This window comes from Bacillus rossius, chromosome 15 (genome assembly GCF_032445375.1).
Source record: "Bacillus rossius redtenbacheri isolate Brsri chromosome 15, Brsri_v3, whole genome shotgun sequence".
Taxonomy (NCBI): Eukaryota; Metazoa; Arthropoda; class Insecta; order Phasmatodea; family Bacillidae; genus Bacillus; species Bacillus rossius.
In genome coordinates, this window is record NC_086342.1 from 38,820,596 (window position 1) to 38,842,992 (window position 22,397).

Genomic DNA, 22,397 nt, shown 5'->3' on the forward strand with positions numbered 1-22,397 from the left:
CTATGTATGTTTTCCCTTTCATTCACACCTTTTTATTTTGATTTCTCTTCCAGTTTTTCCTGTGGCCTCTCTTCCGTTTGTAAGAAGTGTCACCAGGAGAAGGAGACAATTCAGAATTAGTTGGCATATTGGCACCATCGAATTGTTCTGCATTGACAGAATTGTTACTGTTTTTAGATGAACTTGATGCTTCCATTTGTTCAGGATCAGTAACCTAACAAATATTTAATTCATTTTAAGCGCACTATTTGAATCTAGAACTGGAATGTCAGTCACTTGAATTAAATCAAGCAGCTCAGTATCATCTGGTTCTAGCATATAAATATTACCTTCAGGATGAGATAGTATATTAATATTACTGCTGCTAGCCACACACTCAGGCCACCGTATCCCCCCACATGTGCTTGGTTTGTGGAGTTATTGTCAGTTGTCTTGTTGCCAAGTTTGTGAGGCACAGTTTCAGTTGTTAATACATTCTCTGAGTTATTGTTTGGGGCATTAGTGTTAATGCCTAGTACCATTTCCACTAATAGTCTACCTCTCGATGTCGTTTTATACCCTAAAACACACAAATATTATTTTATATATTATGCCTAATATAGTCCATGTAATTGTTGTAAAAGCAAGAAAACTAACGAAATTCATAACAAACTTGCTCATTTCAGGTTATGTTATGATGCATGTTTAGGTAGGTAGCCTAATGCTTCTGATATTTGAAGGGATTAAGTTAAATACATGATTTAATACATTAATAAACTTACCTATTTATCATAACATTCATATAGCGAATAAGACAGGTTTCTAATCATTGTAGAACAATAATCAAATAAATGCTTAGCACTCATAGTGTATCCAGCATAATCACCATAGACAAAGTAAATGTTTGAAGGCAATTTGTTGTAACCCTCGCATGTCTATGGGATACAACACTTTGCTATTGTGACTTCATCACTTATTGTTTAGTGAAAATGTCGTAAGCCAAATAGCTTGGGTTATGACATTTTGGCACTAGCCCAATGCAATAGAACACTGGGGTTACAACATTTTGTTTTTCATCAAAATATAACAGCAAACATTTCTTGAGAGATATGACATTTTTGTAGAAGGTGCAGACGTAAACCACGAGTCTGACAATGTCTAAAAGTCAGTTTGTTTGGAATTGAGGGTTACGACATATTGCAGTGTCATGAACGATATGTTAATGTATTTATGGGAACTTGCACTGCTGCTAGTGGCAATCAGTCACACTCTCTTCCGGGCCGGTGGCACGCTGTTTAAACGCTGGCACACGTCATTTTGCACACGTAGCTAAAGAATGGGAGTTCATGGGTAAGGAGGGAGATGGTGTGACATGCTAAAGTGGTCGTAGCCCTGGACGATGTCAGTGTACATATGCAGGAGGCATAGAGGATGCAGAATGTCGGTAATCGTAGGTTAAAAGGTTCTTCAGTTTTTTGTTTAGAGTCATTACTGTGTTAAATGAAATAAACTGCATCCCTGTAATGTGTCTTGCCATATTGAATATTGCCAATGTAAACGACTGTCCATGCCGGGACCTGTAACACGCAAACACGTGGACGGTTTTCGCAGACTTCCGTGCTCTAGTGAGCTACGTGCAGTAACTGTGCAACACCGCAACATATCCAGAGCTGTAGCAAGTGTTTGTATGCACGGTATGTTGTGTAATCACCAATATGCAGTTTGGCATTCCACGATACAAGAATCCAGTGTGTCTGATTGTACATGGTTATGGCTGTAGAGATAAAAAGGAAGCCTTTCTGGGCCTAAGATCTTTTGATGTGATAACGTCTTATAAATCGATGAACGCCGGCACCACGCAAGAAAAAGCATGACTCATTGTCCCGTTCTGCCTGAGCCGAGCGTGCAAGAACCGGCCAACCACCGTGCGAGAAAATCTTCTATAATATCAAACAGATTAAGGCGGCCTTTTTAACTAATTGTTTGTAATTATATTTAAACAAATTATTTAAATAAATTTGCAAAAACTGTAAATAATACTTGAAAATTAAAAAGTGTGCAATTTTTCATCAATGTTTTCTTATGACGTTATCACGTAAAATTATCGTCTGTAAACCGACTTTACAGTGTAACTCCCCTCGTGCCTCAAAATAGAATTATTTTAAATTAATTAAAAAGCCTTGGAAACAAGCTGGGTAAAAAATACGTTAAATGAAATGATTTACCAGAGGCGACACGAGGTGGGAACAAACACAATTTAGGAACTTCCTGTAACAAGCAAAGGGGAAGTTGGGGGATCGTTATAATCAATAAAATAAAAACTACACGATTAACTTGATCTATAGTTTCCCTGTTTTATTTGCCCTGATGAATATCATGTTTCAATTATTTTAACATACATACAAAAGATTTAACAATTTTCCAAGATTAACAAAAGGAACACGAAATTGGGGCTGGCCAGCGCTTACTTAAACTAATTTACATTCTTAGTTTGAAATATAAACATTTGCATTATGAGTGGATGGATCCGATGATTACACATTGATAATTAGTTCTATTCGTTTTACATTTTCTTGAGAAAAACACTGGTCGCTGGTGGGTTGGTCATCCGGCTGAGATAGTTCGTCGCTAGGTAAAGGGGAAATGTTGAAATTACATTACCACCCGGGGTCTTCAAACAATCACTTCGGGTGGTAGAAAAGTTTCTTCTAATGTTTCTTCCCACGGAACAGGGAAGGGGGGGGGAGGCCACGAGATGAGAGCATCAATCTCTCCCGGTCATCGAACCCTGTCAAAACAGGGGAGTTGCCCAGCACGCTGCAGTCGTGGAGTCAGCCAGGCTCGGGAGCTCGCGAATTGCGCGGCAGGACGCGGATGATTTCTTCATAATAATAAATTTCAAAGAGAAAAATTTCTAAGGCAAATAACTAAACTATGCAGACAGACTAATCTACTAAAATGGACTTGAGGGATAGCATCCCTTATACAAGGCGACTACATATTCGTTAACGGTCGGATGAAATCTACTCGATTCGCCGATACTCGATGGAGGACTGTCTGCAGCCGCGACGCGAGTTGATCTGTCTCGCGGTAAACGGCGTCTCGTAATTAAAAAGTGCCCCCCGGATCTGACAGGTGGAAGGGGGGGGTGTCTGGCCCGCCGAAAAATACCGAACTTGCCCGAACGCGGGCGGAGAAAAAAACTCTAGCAGGAGTCTTGAAGTTGGCCACACTGGGCGACCGTAGCGAACTCTGTCGAAGCAGGTCTGAGTTGAAAACAATCGACTCGACCACGGCGTCCATATAACTCAAGGCAAAGCAGGTGCTGCTCTCTGGCGCCCTAGAGGGTAGGCAAGCGGAGAAGTTCGCGACTTGGCCGCTAGGAAGCGCTTGTGATCAGTTTTGGCGCACTCGTTTTGCGAAGAGACCTTGGAAACGGTCACCGGTGTCCAGGGGGTTACGACCGGTCATTGGTCTTACTTGGAACTGAGAAGGGGGGGAGGTGGGGGTAAAATGCAACGCTGATGGGAAACTACGCCCCGTCGTGGCTACAGAGGGGCGAATATAACACTACGACGTGATGAAAAAGGCGAATCTCAGCTCGTCTCTGCGAACTGGTCGCCTGCAAGCTACAGGCTTGCTTTGCAGTTAGGGTCACGAAGGGAAATGATATTACAGGCTTGAGGCGTGACTGAAGGCGGGGGAAATATTAGCCAGAATGCTAGCCTAGCATGAGGCTGGGAAAGAAAATCAGCTCGCCTCTGAGAACAGAGGCTGAGGGCCTGGCCGTAAAGAAAATAAGATGAGAAAAAAAAATAATAATATTTCCAAAATATTTCAGATTACAAAATTTTTAAATAAAACGTGCCTAAATACTTAATACACGGCACAACAGACAACCCTCTTTTTTACGTTAACGTTGCGTGGACACGCTGTGTACTAAGTATTAAGACTACGTGAACTACAGATTGAGGGAGGACTGCTGCACCTACACATTGAGAGTGTTGCGCGGACGTGAGCACAATACCTTCTGACTGGGAACAGCCTTACGATGGAGCACGTAAGAGCAACTATGTTGTGAAGGTGCTCAGGTAAGAGGCAGAACAAAGGATGACAAGTAAATGGCCACGATCTTATTTTTTTTAAAGTCTTTTTGGATCCTGGGGTGAGTTGTGCTGTGTTAAAACAGAGAAACTGGACAAGTTGCGGTGTTGAAAATGCATGTCAAGATTTTGTCCGGAAACTCATGTGAGAAGCTTGTAGACTTATTGTAAATATGTGGAAGACTTGGCACGATAGTTATGCTTGCTTTGGAAACGCGACGGTATAAGTTAGGGTGTCGTTTATGTCACGGCCTTTAGACTGGATGGTAGTGCGCATAACGAACTTACAAATTTTTTCCCAGGCTCAGAACAGTTAAAAAAATTACAAAAATTAATCTCTAAAATAAATTTTAAGTATTTTAAATTACTTTAGTAGCCAGGTGTCTTGGTAGTAATGGATAAGGGAGCTCCCAGATTTTATGGTAAATTGTCATTAGTATTATTTTTATACATATATATATTATTGTATTTTATTGTAATATACAGGGTGTATCAAAATTCATGTTACAACGCTTGAGGGTAGAAAGCTCTTATTATTTGCAACCATTTTTGCCAATAAGCATGTTGCCGGAAACGCGTAGTTAAGCCCCTGTAGCTCCAGAAAGAGTCAGCATAGGCAACCCGTTGGGCTTTGTGCGAGACAGACGATGCTGTGGTGAATTACGTGTTTACGACGCGGGGCAGCGCTCGAGAGGACTGTACGATGTCGAATGCTGACCCCCGCCCCTTTTTACTTCCGTTGGTGGCGCCCTCACCTCTTTTCTTCCGTTCGTGCAGTGCCATAGCACTGCGCAGCGTGACATCGCATTGTCGCAGTGTGTTTTGATATCACTGGTGGTCTGTCGTTGACTGTTCTGTCGTACAAGCAAACTCGTGGTGTCATTTCTTTTGCTGTGGTTCTGAAAAGGCCGACGTTTTAGTGGAGCTCAATGGAGTACACGTTTAGTGAGTACATGGACATGCTGCTTGTTTATGGGGAAGCTAGACAAAATGGACGAGCCGCCCGTCGTCTGTAGGAAGAACGATATCCGGGTCGTAGGATTCCAGCTCACACCATGTTTGCAAGACTTACTCAGCGAATGCGTGATACTGGTACATGTGCCGTCACAAGACCAAATGCTGGTGCTCCACGCACGTTTCGTACTCCCAGTTTTGAAGAAGATGTACTTCAGAGATTTGAGGAGAGTCCAGATACAAGCACAAGGGCAGAAGGTTCCGATATGGACGCTGACAAAATGGCTGTTTGGCGAGTTCTTCATGAGCAACTCTTGTACCCGTACCACCTTCAAACAGTGCAACACATGGGTCCGGCGGTCTATCCTCTTCGCATGATCTTTTCTCGTTGGTACATTCGAAGAGTATTGAGGAACCCCGAGTTAGCGGTTTTATTCAGTGATGAAGCCAAGTTCACTCAAGACGCTATTCTCAATCCACACAACAGTCATGTTTGGAATGATGTCAATCCGCCTGCAACGTGGTATAGCTCGCCAGGAACGTTTTTCAGTTAATGTGTGGGCCGGTATTGTTGACGGCGTACTCATCGGGCCTTTTTTTCTTCCGCCACGACTTACCGGCGCCGGATACCTCCACTTCAGAACGAACTACCAGGTGTTCTTGAAGAGGTTCCATTGCATGTCCGACGTGTGATGTGGTACCAACATGACGGGGCACCGTCTCATTTTTCCCTGCAAGTGCGAGAGTATTTAAACCAAACATTTCCAAACCGATGGATTGGACGAGCGGGCCCTGTCGCATGGCCGCCAAGGTCACCGGACCTAACCCCGTTAGATTTATTTCTGTGGGGTTACATAAAAGGGCTTATCTATGCTACGCCAGTAGAAACGGTAGAAGAGCTTACACAGCGAATCACTGAAGCGTTCGAAATCATAAAGTCGACTCCACACATGCTCCAGCGTATCCGTGAAAACATGATTCGCCGTGTCCACCTCTGTGTCGCTCAAGGTGGGCATGTTTTTGAGCCGTTACTTTAGGCTGTCACGTTGTTAAAACGTATGCAACAATTTCAATGTTGTGAAACAAAACCGAAGCTGTGATTGATTTCAGAGTGAAATTAAAATCTGTGCCACGATTAAAAAGGTTATTTCTCTACTCGAACGCCCGCACATCCACAACATAACACTCTACAATGGGTTGCCTATGCTGACTTTCTGGAGCTACAGGGGCTTAACTATGCGATTCCGGCAACATGTTTATTGGCAAAAATGTTTACAAATAATAAGAGCTTTCTACCCTCAAGTGTTGTAACATGAATTTTGATACACCCTATTTTTTAATATGAAATGGAAGCATGGTCAGGTTGTAATGGAAATCACGTGAAGGTAGTGGATAATAATTGTAAACATTGTCGTATTTATTTTTTTATATTTATTATACTTATATATATATATATATATATATATATATATATATATATATATATATATATATATATACATATATATATATATATATATATATATATATATACATATATATACACATATATATAGTGAATGTATACATGTATAGTTTTTGGGAAACCTATCTAATGGGCTCTTTTACTGCACTTGAAAATAAAATTTTACAATGAGATTTAATGTTTGTGTAGAATAAATCAGTCTAAAAATAAAGTTGCAAAAAAGTTGTTAATCATTTTTGAACTGCTGCTTCAAAGAAACCTATCTTGGCCTTTTTGTTATAGTAAAATTTTTAAGTAATTTTAAATGGTATGTTGTATTATAAATTTTTCATGCACGTTTAATGAAGGGTATGAAGTCAGATATTTTGCACGAGTTAAATAAAATTTTACATTGGCAATGTTGTGCAAAACAGACACAAACTTGTTCCGGGTATGGGAGTTATCTCCTTTAACTCTGGTGCAGATTAAAGGGGAAGGTGTTTATTAAGTAAGTAAAATATTAAATATGAATAACTCATACATTATTGGCTTTTAGGTGCATGTGACGTTGGAAGAAGTTAGTAAGAAGACCCCAAAGAATGTGACGAAGAATGGTAAAGTGATCAATTACTGGTGCTTCAGTCCTGGATTTGGGTAAGAAACATGTAGTGAAACTGGTAAAACAAAACTAAAAACTAGTAGGAAGCAATGCAATGCCCCCAAAGCATTTGGACGTAGTGCCATCAGAACTGAAAAAGTTGAGATGGACTCGAGTGGCGATAAGACAAAACTTTGGACCCATATTCTGAAGGACCTGGGTTCAAATGCCGGTTCTGTTCACCTTGAATTTGGTTTTCCATGGTTTCCTGAAACCATTCCAGCCAATGCTGGGATGTTTTTTTTCTGCAGTCAGGGATGTCTGGAAAACAGTGAAAACTTAGGGAATTGAAAAGGTGTCTCAAATACCTGGGGAAAAAAATGGAAATAGACTCAATGTTAATTAACAGACTTGATTAGTAATCTTTTAATACCTGTATTTTTTAATACCTGTTTTTTTTTAATGTCTTAAAACCAATCTGAATTTAAATTATAAATTCATGTGCATCTTTTATCATGAATTAAACATACTACCAATAACAAAAATATTCAACTGTGATTTGAAGCATACAATCTATTATGCATTGTTTTAAAAGTTTGATAACATGTAGTGGTTTTATGTTGCAACTGGCAGCGTTTGTTGCATAGTTTTGATGGAAATGATTACGTTAAAAAAAAGTGTATATTTTGGGGGGGAAATATTTATGTCAATTGGACCTTTTAAGTGTGTTTGAAACATATTTGGATTAGTATTTTTAGTGTAAAATATTTGTTATTTTTCAAAATTGAATAATGAGCAGGAGTCTACAAATCACAGTGATGCCTAACTTCTCCTTGCTGGCTGTTAATTTCAGCCACAATACCAAACTATAACTGGACAGTGGTTTTGAATTGAAAACATCAGCAAATTTTGTTGTTAGAAAATCTTGTTGTACAGAAATGACTGGGTTCAAGAAACCCAGTTTTCAGATTGAAATCAGTTAACTTTAATTACTGATTTTGTACCAAGTTGCTAAATAGGTATTGTTTAGTCCATAGATGTTTAAATTAAATGTAAAATTAGAACTGCTCACAAAAGTATACCTTTTTGTTATAGTTAGCTTCTAGATTTTGTGCCTGGCACCTAAACTGTCAGAGATCAGGTAGAAGTCTATTAATGAGACAGGAAAAAAAATGTTTGGTGGTCAGGGGAAACTCGGGGAAAATATTCTAGAGTAAGAGAAACGTGTCTTACTACAGGCTACTTGTGATTCCTCCCCCAATGCATAAAAGCTTAAGTTGAATTTGGGTCATATCTCAAATGTTTTCTTGTGCGCATGCTGTTTTAGGTGACACACTTGTAAATTACTGGTATCAGAGACCCGGCGGTAGACTTTGTCTTGGAACGTGAGGTCACCAATGTGGTTGCTAGGAAACAGCCCCAGTCTGTTGACCAACTCCTGTTATTAGCTAAAGGAGACGCTATCCGTGGATTGCTTGTGGAACACGCGACATGACGTTGGCTGTTCAGGCCGCGAGTACATATCCGCATGTTACTTAACTCCAGCACGAAAATAAGAATAGGGACTTAAGTATTTTTATATCACACTAGCTTACTAAACACAATAGATATAAAGCTTAAAGCATCGTACTAGTCTAAAAATTATTGAATATTGTTTGTTGATTTCGCTTTACTTAAAACATAGTCTCCACCTACAAGTTCACTTTTTAAATAAAAATACAATTGGACATTTGTATACATAGTTTATGAACATTTTGTGCTTAAAAATATGGAATTTACAAATAAAATATGCAACAAGGATATTTTTGTGAAGTATGTGAAGTTTATTTAGAGTAGAGTTGTATGGTTACGAATCGACAGAACCTGATTTTGCTGATAAGGTTGAATTCCCTCTTCTGCCGATTCACAACATGTTTGTTAATTTTTGGCCAACATTACTGAAAATTGAAAGTGTTTGTCATAATCTAAAAATACACCGGTATACCCTTTTCACTTTTCATACTACTACATAGTTTGGACTGGTATCATTTCTTAGCTACATGTGCCAGCTTATCAAACATAAAATTCCTGTGTTTTAATAACATTCTTGAATCTAATACATTGTAAATAAATATATTACCATTACTGTTAATTTATATAAGAACAAATATTAATTTATTGAGAGCATGGCTGCCACTGCAAATAAAGGAAAATACTAACTGCTTGAACTGCAAAGAAATGTTTGTAATATCATGACGGAGACATTTTTTTAACTAATTTACGTCAAGTTTTTAAAATTTAACTTAAAAAAAAAGTAATAAAATAGGGGTTCACATAATGTAAATTACTTTTACCTGTTTCCAGTGGGAGCAACCACATGAAACACATTTCCGTACAAACGTTTGGTACCCTGAATTTTTGCTGCCGCCTGCATTAAGTTGATATTAGAATTCCTGTTCTTGAATTGTAAACATGTACAATTCTCGCAATCTTTCACATAATAGATTCTTTTTTTTTAAACTTTGTATTATGTGAAACATAATAATTCATAGTTACCTGTTATTGAATTAACTTTATTTTATAATTACATATTAAATAATAAAATTTTCCAGCCTTCATTAGTAAATTCATGTATCATTAAGCAACTAATGATGGAGAATGTATGATTTGTGACTAGACTAAACACAATTATACAGTTGTGAATATCAGGTTTAGAGAAGTTAATGCAAATAAATGACTTCTGTACCACAGAAGCCATGTCTTTCTGCTGCAAAGTAACTATCTGCTACTAGTGTTCCATCTGAGAGACTTTTCAGCATGTGTGGTATTTTTTTATGGCTTTAAAAGACATTCATTGAAAAATTAATAATTTTTTATTAATAAAAATCTGGAAATTCTGTAATCGGTTCTAGTTTTGTTCGTTGTTTTCTATATTGTGCCAATATATGTTTAAATTGTGTTTAATTGTTTATTGTGAATTGTTTGATGACAGCGAACCTTAGGCAAGCCCTCATTTGTTCTTGTAGTTATATTCCTGCTAGTTTTAAAAAAGAAATCACATTCAGTTGATCTTAGGTTATCTTTCTTTTTAATTAACTTTTGTTTACGCAAGCTAAAAAGTGCATTTGCATTATAAGCTTTTCTTAGAATGAACATTTAGGGTAATTTAGTAAATTAAAAATTTTTTTTAAATTAATATGTGTTTTCCCCTGTTTCGGTATGGAATCGGTGAATTAGGAACAGTTGTATTGGCATATCGGCAAAATTTTGTGAATCTGTACTGATCTAGTGTAGAGCCTTCTTCTATTTTCCAGCTTTCATGCAGTATGTATTTAGTTTTCTTAAACATTTGTAAGTAAAAAGAGAATTTTTTAAAAATATGTATGTAATGCCATAACTTAATTTCAGAAAATATCAGGTTCTATTTTAGAAATTACTTAGGTATTTTAACTAATAGCCTATGTTTAAGGTAACAGTAAAGTATTTTGCACGATTTCCTATCCAATACCATGGCGTCCCACATTCGGAAAGTCAGGGAAATGTCAGGGAAGTTGAAATTGATCACGGAAAGTCAGGGAATTTACTTGAAAAACTGGAAAAGTCTTGGAAATTCCTCAGTGATAGTAATTTGAGGGGGAAATGTCATGCTCCGGTATGCCCTCACACAGACTTTAAGGGCGTATGTCCCGTTCCAGGTCATGATTTTAGATTTATATTAATCACTGATCAACTTTTAGACATTTTCAATCGTTTAACTTTCACGAAATGAAAAATATATATAGTTGCATACTTTTTGCATAATTAGCTGCCAAAGTTACATTTTTAACCTTTTTGGGTTGTACAAATAAGGAGAATTTAATTTATTGCAGAACTGAAACTTTATAGGATTAACTGCTATGCCACTGGCTACTTCAAGAAATAGTTTGCATTTCTTTCATAAAATATTAATTAATTTTACCTGACATTTCAAAATTCTCAAAATTTTTATGATCTTGACAGCCAAGAAACATGAAATGAGTTTTTGTGATAGAAATGCAAACCATTTCTTGAAGTAGCCAGTGGCATTGCAGTTAATCCTAAAAAGTTTCAGTTCTGCAATAAATTAAATTCTCCTTATTTGTACAACCCAAAAAGGTTAAAAATGTAACTTTGGCAGCTAATTATGCAAAAAGTATGCAACTATATATATTTTTCATTTCGTGAAAGTTAAACGATTGAAAATGTCTAAAAGTTGATCAGTGATTAATATAAATCTAAAATCATGACCTGGAACGGGACATACGCCCAAAACACATTTTTTTTTCCAGATGTTTTATAGTGCATTGTACATGTAAAATGGCGTATGCAAAGTTCTGTTTTAACTAGTGCAGCCATAGGGATGGTGGGGGCTGGGTTGTCTGTATTTCTTTCAAAAAAAGGCAAAATAGGTAAACTATTATTTTTTAAATTTTTCAGGAAAGTAAGTAATTTTGGTCATGGAAAAGTTAATAATGTTTGCAGGCTTTCACAACCATTGTCTGAAGTAGCTTGGCTTCTGGGCTGTAGCCGTGTCCTTGGCAAATAATTCACCGAAGTTAGTTTCGGTCGACATTGCAGTCACAATCATCAGGGAGCAATTACCTACTGTAGGTGACTGCTCCCTGATGATGGCGACTGCAATGTCGACCGAAACTTCAGTGAATTATTCGCCAAGGACACGGCTACAGCCCAGAAGCCAAGCTACTTCATGGAAAAGTTAGCAAAATTTTTTCTACAGACTTGTTGTGGCCACCCTGAATATGGTTATTGTACTTTTAATGATTCAGGAATTTTACATGAGTTGTCTTTATACCTTTGCTCAAGGCAGTGTGTGAGTGAGAGAAGGGTGTTGTTCCTGACGTGTGTCGCCGGTTGTCGCGGCGCGGGCAGGATGCAGCGCCTGGCGGACCAGGGCGTGCGCTGTGTGCTGCTGACGAGCGGCACGCTCTCGCCGCTCAACGCCCTCGTCAAGGAGCTGTGCATCCCCGTGCCCGTGACCCTGGAGAACCCCCACGTGATCCGCCCCAGCCAGGTGTGCGTGGGCATCGTGGTTGCGGGCCCAGACGGCGTGCCGCTGGACTCCTCCTACCACAACCGGTACCAGCACCTCGTGCTTACTGTGTAGCGTCGTTCATACAACCAGCCACTGGAACAGAGCAGTTGCTGGTCTCATGTTCAAAAACCATACAGTGGTCTGCTGTAAGCAGCCATCTTCATTACTGGCGGCAGATTTAAAAATAACATAATGGTCTGCTGTCGGAGATAAGGGATGTTGTTAGATATTTCAACTAGTAACATTTGTTAATCTCGGTGATGAAACTGGTTGTTGGCTTTGTTGCGTAATATAAGTAAGTGTCAGCCGCCCCACCGTGTGTCTGACAGGGACAACCAGGCGTACGTGAGTTCGCTGGGACGCACCATCCTCAACTTGAGTCGCCTGATCCCTCACGGCCTGCTCGTGTTCTTCCCCTCCTACATCGCCATGAGGAAGTGCCAGGAAGCATGGCAGAAAGATGGCCTGTGGACCAGAATCTGCGTTAGCAAGGTGACAAAACATGATAAAGTTAAACTCTATAATAACTTTTCAAGGGACAGACTTTAACAAACTTTTTCGGTGGGAAAATTTCTTGGCTGGGAAACAGAAAATTTTAGTACACCTATCCCTCACTTAGCATGACTAATTCAATCCTAAAAATGCTTGTTATTCGAAATCGCGTATTCTGAAGCATTAGTTCCATAAATAGCAAGGCTAATTTAATTAATGTGTTCCAAAATTGTGTAGGAAAATATACTTTACTTAATATAAATGCGTTGAATAACACTCAACCATAAATATGTGACACCATTTATCTTTATATGCCTCCCATCGCACTTTGTATGACAAATACGACACCGCGTAACAGGAGATACGTGCTTATGTACTTTATCGTCAGTCGGCTGGCTGACTTGCCCACCCGGGCGTGACCTTCAACTCACGTTGCGTACCTTTCCAAACCATCCTTTACTGACAGTGAAATTGATATTACTGTCCGGATAATTACATTAAAATTTTTCAAAAATTTAAGTGCTTATTCGCATATCACCACCTGGTTCACACCAATTCTGTCAGGCCAATGATTATTTTTTTTTCATTGCAACATTCATTTAACAACCTTTTCCACGTGATCATCTGTTCATTTCTGTTCTGGTTTCTAATGTGAAATGTATTCCCGCTAGTACAACCAACAGCATCCTCCTACAACAGATGCTCTGGTCTATTGGCCAGCGTCGCTGACTGCCGATCAGCGTCCCTGAGTTTGGGGCGCAGTTGCCGCAATAAAAGATTTTTATTTTTAAAAATATCCCCACACCAGCGCTCCCTAGCTTCAGAAAAATGAACCAAGATGGGCACCTGTGACATCACCTGCAGATGACAACTCTTACCTCATGGCTCGAGCACGTGATGCCGCCCCACCCCCCTTCTCTTGCTGGTCACGACCCACCTCGCCACGTGGTCCAACCACTTGCTACCACACTGCCGGAACAAAGATGGCGCCCGTTTGTTTACAGTGTCCCAGAACCATCTCGCTCTCCCTACTACTTAAATCCTCTTATCACACGATGGAAGTTTCCTCGGAAGGTATTCCATGGCAGAAGGTATGGATGGTTCGGTGGAAGAATTAGCAGAACGCTGGCCGTTTTCATGTAAATTCTAGGGGTGTGCGGGAAAGGAAATTTAGCCTCGGAAAAATTTCGGGAGGGAAAATCAAATATCACTCGGGAAATCGGGAAAAAAAATCATAAGCTATATAGAATGCCAGTAGGTATATTTATAAGTTTTGGAGTGTTTTTACCACAACAGCGTCATTACAAAACAGACTTAGTAAAATGCTCTTTTTTTCATGTAAGTAAACCAGTTCTTCCACGTGTTGAGTGGATAAAGATTCTCTCTTTGCAGATACTATGTAGCTAACCTAACCTAATTTACCATTAGTTATCATGAGTTGTCCAAAATAAACATTCACGGACACATGGCAAACGAAAAATATGGTGGCGTACCAATAAATACCGTTGTTTGGTTTATGGTCTTTCCTTTTATCAACACCGCCATATTTATTTACAATAAACAAAAAAAAAAAACACGAAGATGCACGATTGGGGGTTTGGCTCTTGTGTCTGTGATAAGAAGGCTTCCCATCTTCAATCCGTTGTTGTTTTGATGGACCTGGTTGTGAAGAATTTGCCGTAACGGGCCGTGAACTTAACAATTCTTGCCGTGTCTCATATTCCAACTTTACAGTTGGATGTTGAGTGAAGTGCCTTATGAGACCCGATGTGCTGCCGTAGCTTGTTTTCAGAGTTTTATTGCATGTCTTGCATTTAGCACTAAGTTTATCATTGCTTCTAGCAAAATAGTTCCAAATACGCGTATTTTCTTCAGCCATGTTTACAAAACAACCAAACAAAACAACCAACATGTAACGTGAACTAAATGACAAAATATATTACCATAATTTTGTATTACTACGTGCCCATGTAAAATTCCCCTAATATTGTGGACCTCAAATAAACATTAGAAAATTAAATTATTCAATTTAATCTTATTTTCACCATTTACGTCTCACAGGAAAAAAAAAACTGATGGTGCTGCCATCTCATGTGGGCTGTAGCGTAACCCCGCCTATAAGTGACGCACTGGCCAATCGCAGCTGTCCCTGATAATTACGTCACTGTTTGTTGTCTTGATTTTTTGATGAAATAATTTTAGACGTGTGATACAATTTCATTCCAGTAAACAGAAACATTAATACTAATATAAAATTACGAAATATGCAATATACACGGGATTTACCAATAATGCGGCAAACTATTAAAGTAATGTCTCGTTCAGTGTTGCGTTTCAGACCGACTGCTTATTTAAGTCAGTTATGTAAGTTTAGAAGATCGTGATGTATATCATTTTCCGGGATTTTGTTTTCCCATGGATATACGTTGACATTAAAAAATAATTTCATTAATAAACGGGTTATCTATATTAAACCGTAAAGCAATCTCTTTATTTTTCCTTTTATTGTAGGCCAAACGGGCCGTTGTCACAAATATAATTTTTTTTTCCCATAATACCGGGAAAAATATTATTCCCTCCTGGCGGGAAAAAAAGCAATGCCCTCCCGAAACTTTTCCCGAAATTCGGGATCCCGCACACCACTAGTAAATTCTTGTGATTGGTCGTGTTTGAAGTTAAAAAATTTATCCAATCAGAATGAAGTGGTGGTGTGCACCTAGTGTGAAAAATGGTAATTTATTTTGGAGGGATAGAAAGTTTTTTTATTATTGATTTGAAATGTGGTGAGCATGTGGTCTGTAGAAGCAGTAGAGTATCATGCGACAATTATGAGAAACATCCGTGTTTATGCAGTACAAAAAAGTATTAACTATCATAATAAAACCATTCTCATAATCTACGTGTGATAGTTTCTTCCGTAGAAACAACCCTACCTGTTGCCATGGAGGCTTGGCTAGCAGTTTTTCTGGAAGCTTCAAGCGGAGCCTGTACGAAACCTTCCATTGTGTGATACAAGCTTCAAGGCAGTGAGATGTTTAGCCCAGTTCATTTAGGTAATCTTCCCAGTAGTATTGTAGCAGTTTTTTTTCTCATAATTTTTAAAAATTCACCTGCACGTCTGTCAAAGAACTGTTTGTTTGTGTGTAACATGAAGACTGGTTGACAGCCGATATTCGCCGAGCCTCAATCGCAAGACGGCCTGGCGGCAGCTATCAGCGAGTACTACGCCAAGATAGTTGATCCCAATGTGAAAGGGGCCTGCTTCATGGCAGTGACCAGAGGGAAGGTGTCGGAGGGCTTGGATTTTGCCGACATGAACGGGCGGGGAGTCATCGTCACCGGACTCCCGTTCCCTCCGTGCAAGGACCCGCGGGTCATGCTGAAACGCAGTTACTTGGACGAGTTGTTGAAGGAGTCAAAAAACGTGAGTAACTTTAAAATAAGCTGAATTGTGGTTTGGCAAACATATCGAAAGCTTGTTTGTGTTGTGAATATCTATGTTCAGGGTGTCTGTGATGTCCTGAACCATTTTTTGTGTTACTAGGTCAGGAAATATTCCCTTTTTAAAATCTTACCTTGTTTCCCGCCGTATACGCTCCTTTCGGCAGTCTCTGACGGGATATGAGGAGGATACGTGCCCCAGTCAGCAAGGAGGGGCGACAGCCACCCCACTTTATTTTCCCTCGGATTTCAAGGACGTAGTTCGGCAGCAATAAAGGTCCGCCTCCCACGTTGACTGAGGTCAGCCACCGGACTGAACTCTCGCCCTTGGAGACACCTTCATCTTTGGTTGGAGACTTGTTGGGAGCCCAGTGGTCTCCTGGGCTGTTAGCTAGAGTTACTGGCTCTGTAGGCAATTGCCTTAAAAGTGTGGCAGTTGCTCACTTTGTTTACAACTACGTAGTTGTCATCCTGATTGCTTCTCTGTTACTCCGGGGAAGGGTGGAAACCTTGTAACAAGTCAGACCTTCAACTAACTATACTTGGTCCGACTGTTTCATCATTAACACTTGAAGAATTTGCAGGGTTCGAAAAAACTGTTCAAATTTCCTAAAAATATTGCTTTTAATGTTTACGACAAAAAAGTCACATAGCTAGAGCCACGATTATATGGTAATGCGCGATAAAACGAAATAACACCGAAAACCGCTTGAAAACACGAAATAAAACAAAATTGTGCGAAATCCGCGATATGTCACGAAAGTTCGTCTATCCTGATTATTTACGTTTTTTTTCCCCATTCTGTAAGGACAATTCACTACCTTCAGCACAATCAAATATTTCTTACAGTAACTAGCAGCCATATATATTATATGCGACGGTGATTCATTATAGATTTTAAAATGAAGTCTTGGAATTAACGTAATATTTTCTTTAAACGGTAATCTTGTGTACCATAATAATTTAAGATGTTGATAACTATGATAAAATGGCCACCGTTCACTTTCTGTAAATACAAAAATAACAAACGTCCAAAATATGTTTTTCTAAGATTACGTTTTTAATCATTAAAATATTACACACTAAAGCGAATTGCTTTTACTGTTTATTTAAAATAAAGTACGTGGGCTACGAAAATAAAATTAACCCTGCTTAACGTAACGATTGTAAATAATAAATCATGTTTATGTCGGTATTAATTTTCACGTACGTATGTTGGTATTCGGTATGCGTTTGTATTCGCATCTATTCTCCATTGTTTTGATCTTTCCAGCACGGCAAGTTTTTGCGTATTGAGAGGTTAAATTCTTCCTATGTGATTAAAATTTTTTGATAATGCCTAAAACTAAGGTTTCTGCCAGTGACCGATCGAAAGAATTTTCCAGAGAAGGATTTTATATCAGTGATAAAATTTTAATGTGCAAATTCTGTAACTGCAGGCTAGACTACGAGAGATGCGATACGCTTGTGAAACATGTCGCGAGTGAGAAACATAAGCGTTTGAGGCAAAACTCATCTGTTAAACGACATCCGTGTCTAAGAGTCTTTAATGCCATTAATTTGCAGTTCAACCCAAGAAATGTGAGTAGGGTTAGCATAGAAGATGCAAACCTACAGAAGTCTCCGCATAACTTGCCTTCTGTTTCCCATCTTCCCATTGATACATGGCTATGTTGCTTTCAAAAAAATAATTGAGGATGAACTTTCATTGACAGAAACAAGCCAAATTGAAGTTGCAAAGGTACTTTGCTCCCTTAAAGGGGACTACAGTGAATTTGCTCAAGCCAGTTTAAGGGCAATCTGGTTCCCAACATCAAATGTTGATGCAAAACGTTCATTTTCCAGGTACTCACTGGTAGTTAGTGACAGAAGACAACGTCTCACTCCAGAAAATGCAGAAAATTTAACTATGATAGCATTTCAATAAAACCGTCTTAATAGTAACTTTGGAAGTGCTTAATTGTGTAATTTCGTAGTGTATGTGATTGTAATTAAGTCGTGAAATTTTTAGTAGTTATTTAAAAGTTTGAATTTATGAATTTTTAAATGAACTTAATTATCTATGAATTTGCAAATGAACTTAATTGTAATTAGATCATGAGGTTTTGGTGTTTATTAATATTTGTTTTAATAAATTAGCATGTCGTACAGAAAAGCAAGAAAATTTTGCCGTGGGTATTTTGAGCAAAAAAAATAAAACCATATAACACCAAAATCTTTATTTCTTTACACCGAAATTTGTCTTAAAATAACACCACAAAATCTTGACTCTACACATAGCACAGTGTTGACCGTAGCAATGTTCCAGATTATCCACAAAAAAAATCATTACCAATAAAGTTTGCTGCTTTAAAACACAATTCAAACTGCAAATGGCACTGAAAGTGTGATGAAAGAATTATTTATTACCGAAATTATGTCCAGAATTTGCACACTGATTTCAAGGTACAAGCCAACAACTCTGTCCTTGGAATGATGACAAAAACAAATTTCTATGTCTCGTTGCAGGGTTATACCAATGACTGCAGTCAACAAATTCTAAATAAAGTCAAAAATGTTTATAAATTGGCACCATCTCAACCGCTTCGGTGAAAATTTCTTTAAATATCTACATTAGTTTATTATTTATTTTCAAGCCACTACCTGACAGATTTTTCTGTACCATGACCACACAGAGACTACTGGGCAACCTGACTACCTCCATCCTTGACAGAGGGAGGTGCCCATGTGTCCCCACGGCCAATCAGGGCACAAATTACACTAAATGAAGAAACTCTGCACACATACAGACTCTCTCTTCTCTGTCTCTTTACAATTGTGATGATACATTTGTCCTTGAGATCCCATGCTAGGCAGGAAACTACTGTTTGTTTTCTGTTTCTTTCTGGCACTTCAGGGCATCACGGTCCTCTCTCTTTCTCACTCTCGCACTGAAATTACCATCACATCGCATCATCGTGCTTTCAGACAAAAAATAATAGCAAAATAGGTAAATAAAAATAATGACTACACCTGGAAACTTGACCAATCAGCAAAAAAAATGGAATAAAATGAATTTAAGAGGCTTTTTCAAAATAAATATAAGTAAACCATCAGAAGTAATAAAAAATGAACTTATATAAATTATTATCAAAACGTACGAATATCACCAAATAGGCAAACAGCTGTTCATCATAACAGAAAATCTAATCATATTATAATCTTTTCCTAATATCTCTTTAATAGAAATATAATTTATAAAGGTTGTAGGGCAGAAGCCTTGGTTGTTACAACCTGCAACACTCTTCCTACCTACGCCCTCATGGCTCTGTCCTAGTGTCTGGTTCACTTCAAGGGGTTGCAGTGTGGAATATCCGGGCAAACCAGGCACGATTGCTCAGTTGTCACCGGTTAGACTTCATGCCAGAATGTAGAGACTGAAAGTTGTGACTAGCTGCTCTCCATATCCCTCACTACCGGAAGGTATTAGTCGGTTGTGGGCCCGCCCCGAGGACTCTTCCGTCTGTTAGAACCAGCACGGAACAATTTTAACTGCCGTTGGATCCAGCGTGATTGGGCGAGCTTACACTCCTCGAAGTACCTGTCTGGACTGTGATTTGTTGGGGTATTTCTTTTCTTTAAAAGCCTTTGAAATCTGCAACAACTTTTGTTAAAGTGATTATTAGTCGGACTCTTCATTTTTATGTGATCCTGGTGTTTATGTCCTTGTCTATGATAGAAAAACCGTATTTTATTCCTTAGTCCATTTATATCTTACCTTTAATGTTAACATGTGGAACATTTTCGACATGAATGTGTATAATATTGTTTCTAGATTATTTTGGTAAGTTTATGGAGAGTATGCATTAAAACTATTAAATGGGAAGCATTTAAATGGACTCCTGTATGTCACTGTCATCTAGTACTTACCTGCACTTTTTCAGTAATTCGCACAAGGTAAGCAGCGGTAAACTTTGGACCTTTCACCTCTGGACAAATTTTTTGGAGGTTGAAACGTAGAAAACCTTTGTTTCCAAAGCTATGAAAGCTGATTTTTTTCCTAACCTAACTAAATCTAAGTGTGTTGGGGAGGGTCTGGGTTAGGGAGGGAGACTTAAGTATGTCTCAGGTTGAAAACCTGTACGCTCAAATCATGCAGGGTATAAGCCATGCGGGAGAGGAAGCATGTTATGCATCATGTGCTAGGAGGGGATTGGGCAGCCATGGCTGCGATTGGCGCCATGACTAACTCCCCTCACTTCTTAACTCTAGACTAAAAACTAGATAAGTTCGGCCCAGGAAGTTTAAAGCACGGTGTTTTATGTTCCTCTAAACCCCCGCCCCCCCTTTTCCTGCCGTGGGCATGGAACTGATGACAGGGTAGCGCACTGCCTTTATTCTATTGTGGAAGAGGACTCGTTAAAAAAAATACTATAGCCGGGGAAGGGATATACAGTTGTAAAAAATAGTAGCCTTCTTTGTCTTTTTGTTTGTAGGATGGTTTCTAAAGAAGGGGGGGGGGGGGGGGCGACAGGAGAGAGAGAGAGATAAGTGGGTGGAAGAATGCAGCCTCACTCTCTCCTACTGTAATGAAGTAGCACAGAAAGCAAATACAAAAGAGGACCGAGGGTTAAACCCAGTGCCGTATTTCTTACGCACCAATCAGCTGAGACACGGAAACTCTACTGAAGACTATGGTGCGCCTATACTCGAGGGCGGTCCTTATGGTGAAAATTTTGAATTTTTATGACCCAAATTATAGGGGTGACTTTTCAGGGGGGTAAATACAGTGCCTTCATTTATATTCAGTATTCATTTTTAAACTTCGTTAACTCCATTGTATGATTTGAATATATAAAAGGCTATGACTGTTAATCTTTTCGCTAATACAAATGGGAAAAGAAAAATTGTGCAGAGGATAAAATAATTAACGTAACATAACATTATCAAAAAACAAAAAAAAAGGGGGGGGGGGGGGGTTGGTCTGTAATTTCGGTTTACGGACGATAATTTTACATGATAATGTCATAAGAAAACATTGATGATAAATTGCATACAAACCACATTAACTTTTTCACTTCACTTTATAAACAGTTGACAAAACAGTTCACGTGTAGGTTGTGTGCTGCCGCTGTCTCTCTTCCACTTGGATGCATCGGCCGACGGAGTGGAAGAGAGATAGATGCGTCACAAACCGATCGTGCCTCTCTGTCGCGTGTTCCGCGCTCTCCCTTGCACGCTCGGCTCAGGTGGAACGTGACAGTGAGTCGTGCTTTTTTCGTGCGTGCAGCCGGCGTTCATCTATTTACAAGACGTTATTGTGTTGAAATGTTATCTTCTTTTGTGCTGTAGGTTGCTCTTGGAGGGCTACTCACACGGTAAACCTGTATGTAATGTGAAGAGTCCATGTCGGTGTCCCAGCTGACGGGTTGTTCCCCAGGGCCTGTCGGGGGACCGCTGGTACCAGCTGGAGGCGTCCCGGGCGGTGAACCAGGCCGTGGGCCGGGTCATCAGGCACGCCCAGGACTACGGGGTGATACTGCTGTGCGACATGCGGTTCAGCCGGTCGTCCTTCCCCCGCCAGCTGTCCTCCTGGATGCAGCCCCACATCAGGGTGTTCAGGAACTTTGGGGAAGCGGTCAGAGTCGTAAAGAACTTCTTCACAGTAGCGGAGAGCACGGTAAATCCTAGGAACGTGTGCTTACAGCAGTTGTTAGGACTTTCTTAAACTTAAATGCACACACAGGTTAGAATTTAGGGTGTGCATATGCAGGGTGGCCACCAAACCGGGCAAACTGGAAAAACCGGGAAAATGTCGGGAATTTGAAAGGGCCCGGGTAAAACCGGGAAACTGTCTGGAATTTTACTTCTTTCCTGGGCAAATGCTGCGGTGTAAATGCGCACAACTTATATAAGACGTACATTGCTGCGTCTGATAATCACGCGGTAAATCTATACAGTGTCATGTTGGCAGCGACTATAGTGTTCCCAGGCGTGTCATGTTTCTTCTTTCCTCATAGACGCAATACGTCACTAAGAGGCGGAGGGGGAGGGGGAATATGAACCGCACTACGGTGTGCAACGCGGGGTGTTGTTCTAATTTGTTCTGTTCAGTACAAGTCTTCGAGCAATGTTAGTCTTATGCTGTGCAGTTTGTTAGGAAGCCATTGAGGCAATGTCTACTAGGTATTCCTGTCGTTATGAGTCTTGAGTTTCCATGGGCTACTGAGAATGCGAAAGACAGAACTTGTGCGAGATGCAAGATATGCAATAAAAGTTTCAAGATTGATACGATGGGTAGGGGAGCATTTACAAGCCTTGCCAAATCTAAGACTCACAATAGAGTTATGAATAACC

General features: G+C 39.4%; 1 protein-coding gene across 3 annotated transcripts in view; it reads left to right on the forward strand.

Annotated features, from left to right (window-relative positions):
• The window catches only part of LOC134539382 (regulator of telomere elongation helicase 1 homolog), a 124,024-nt gene that overhangs the window by 72,179 nt on the left and 29,448 nt on the right, over window positions 1–22,397 (forward strand). For all 3 annotated transcript variants that reach the window (XM_063381370.1, XM_063381371.1, XM_063381372.1), the window contains 5 exons: window positions 7,037–7,134; window positions 11,966–12,172; window positions 12,458–12,620; window positions 15,787–16,044; window positions 21,481–21,720. In XM_063381370.1, coding sequence (XP_063237440.1) covers window positions 7,037–7,134; window positions 11,966–12,172; window positions 12,458–12,620; window positions 15,787–16,044; window positions 21,481–21,720 — 966 coding nt within the window. The remainder of the gene's footprint in view (window positions 1–7,036; window positions 7,135–11,965; window positions 12,173–12,457; window positions 12,621–15,786; window positions 16,045–21,480; window positions 21,721–22,397) is intronic.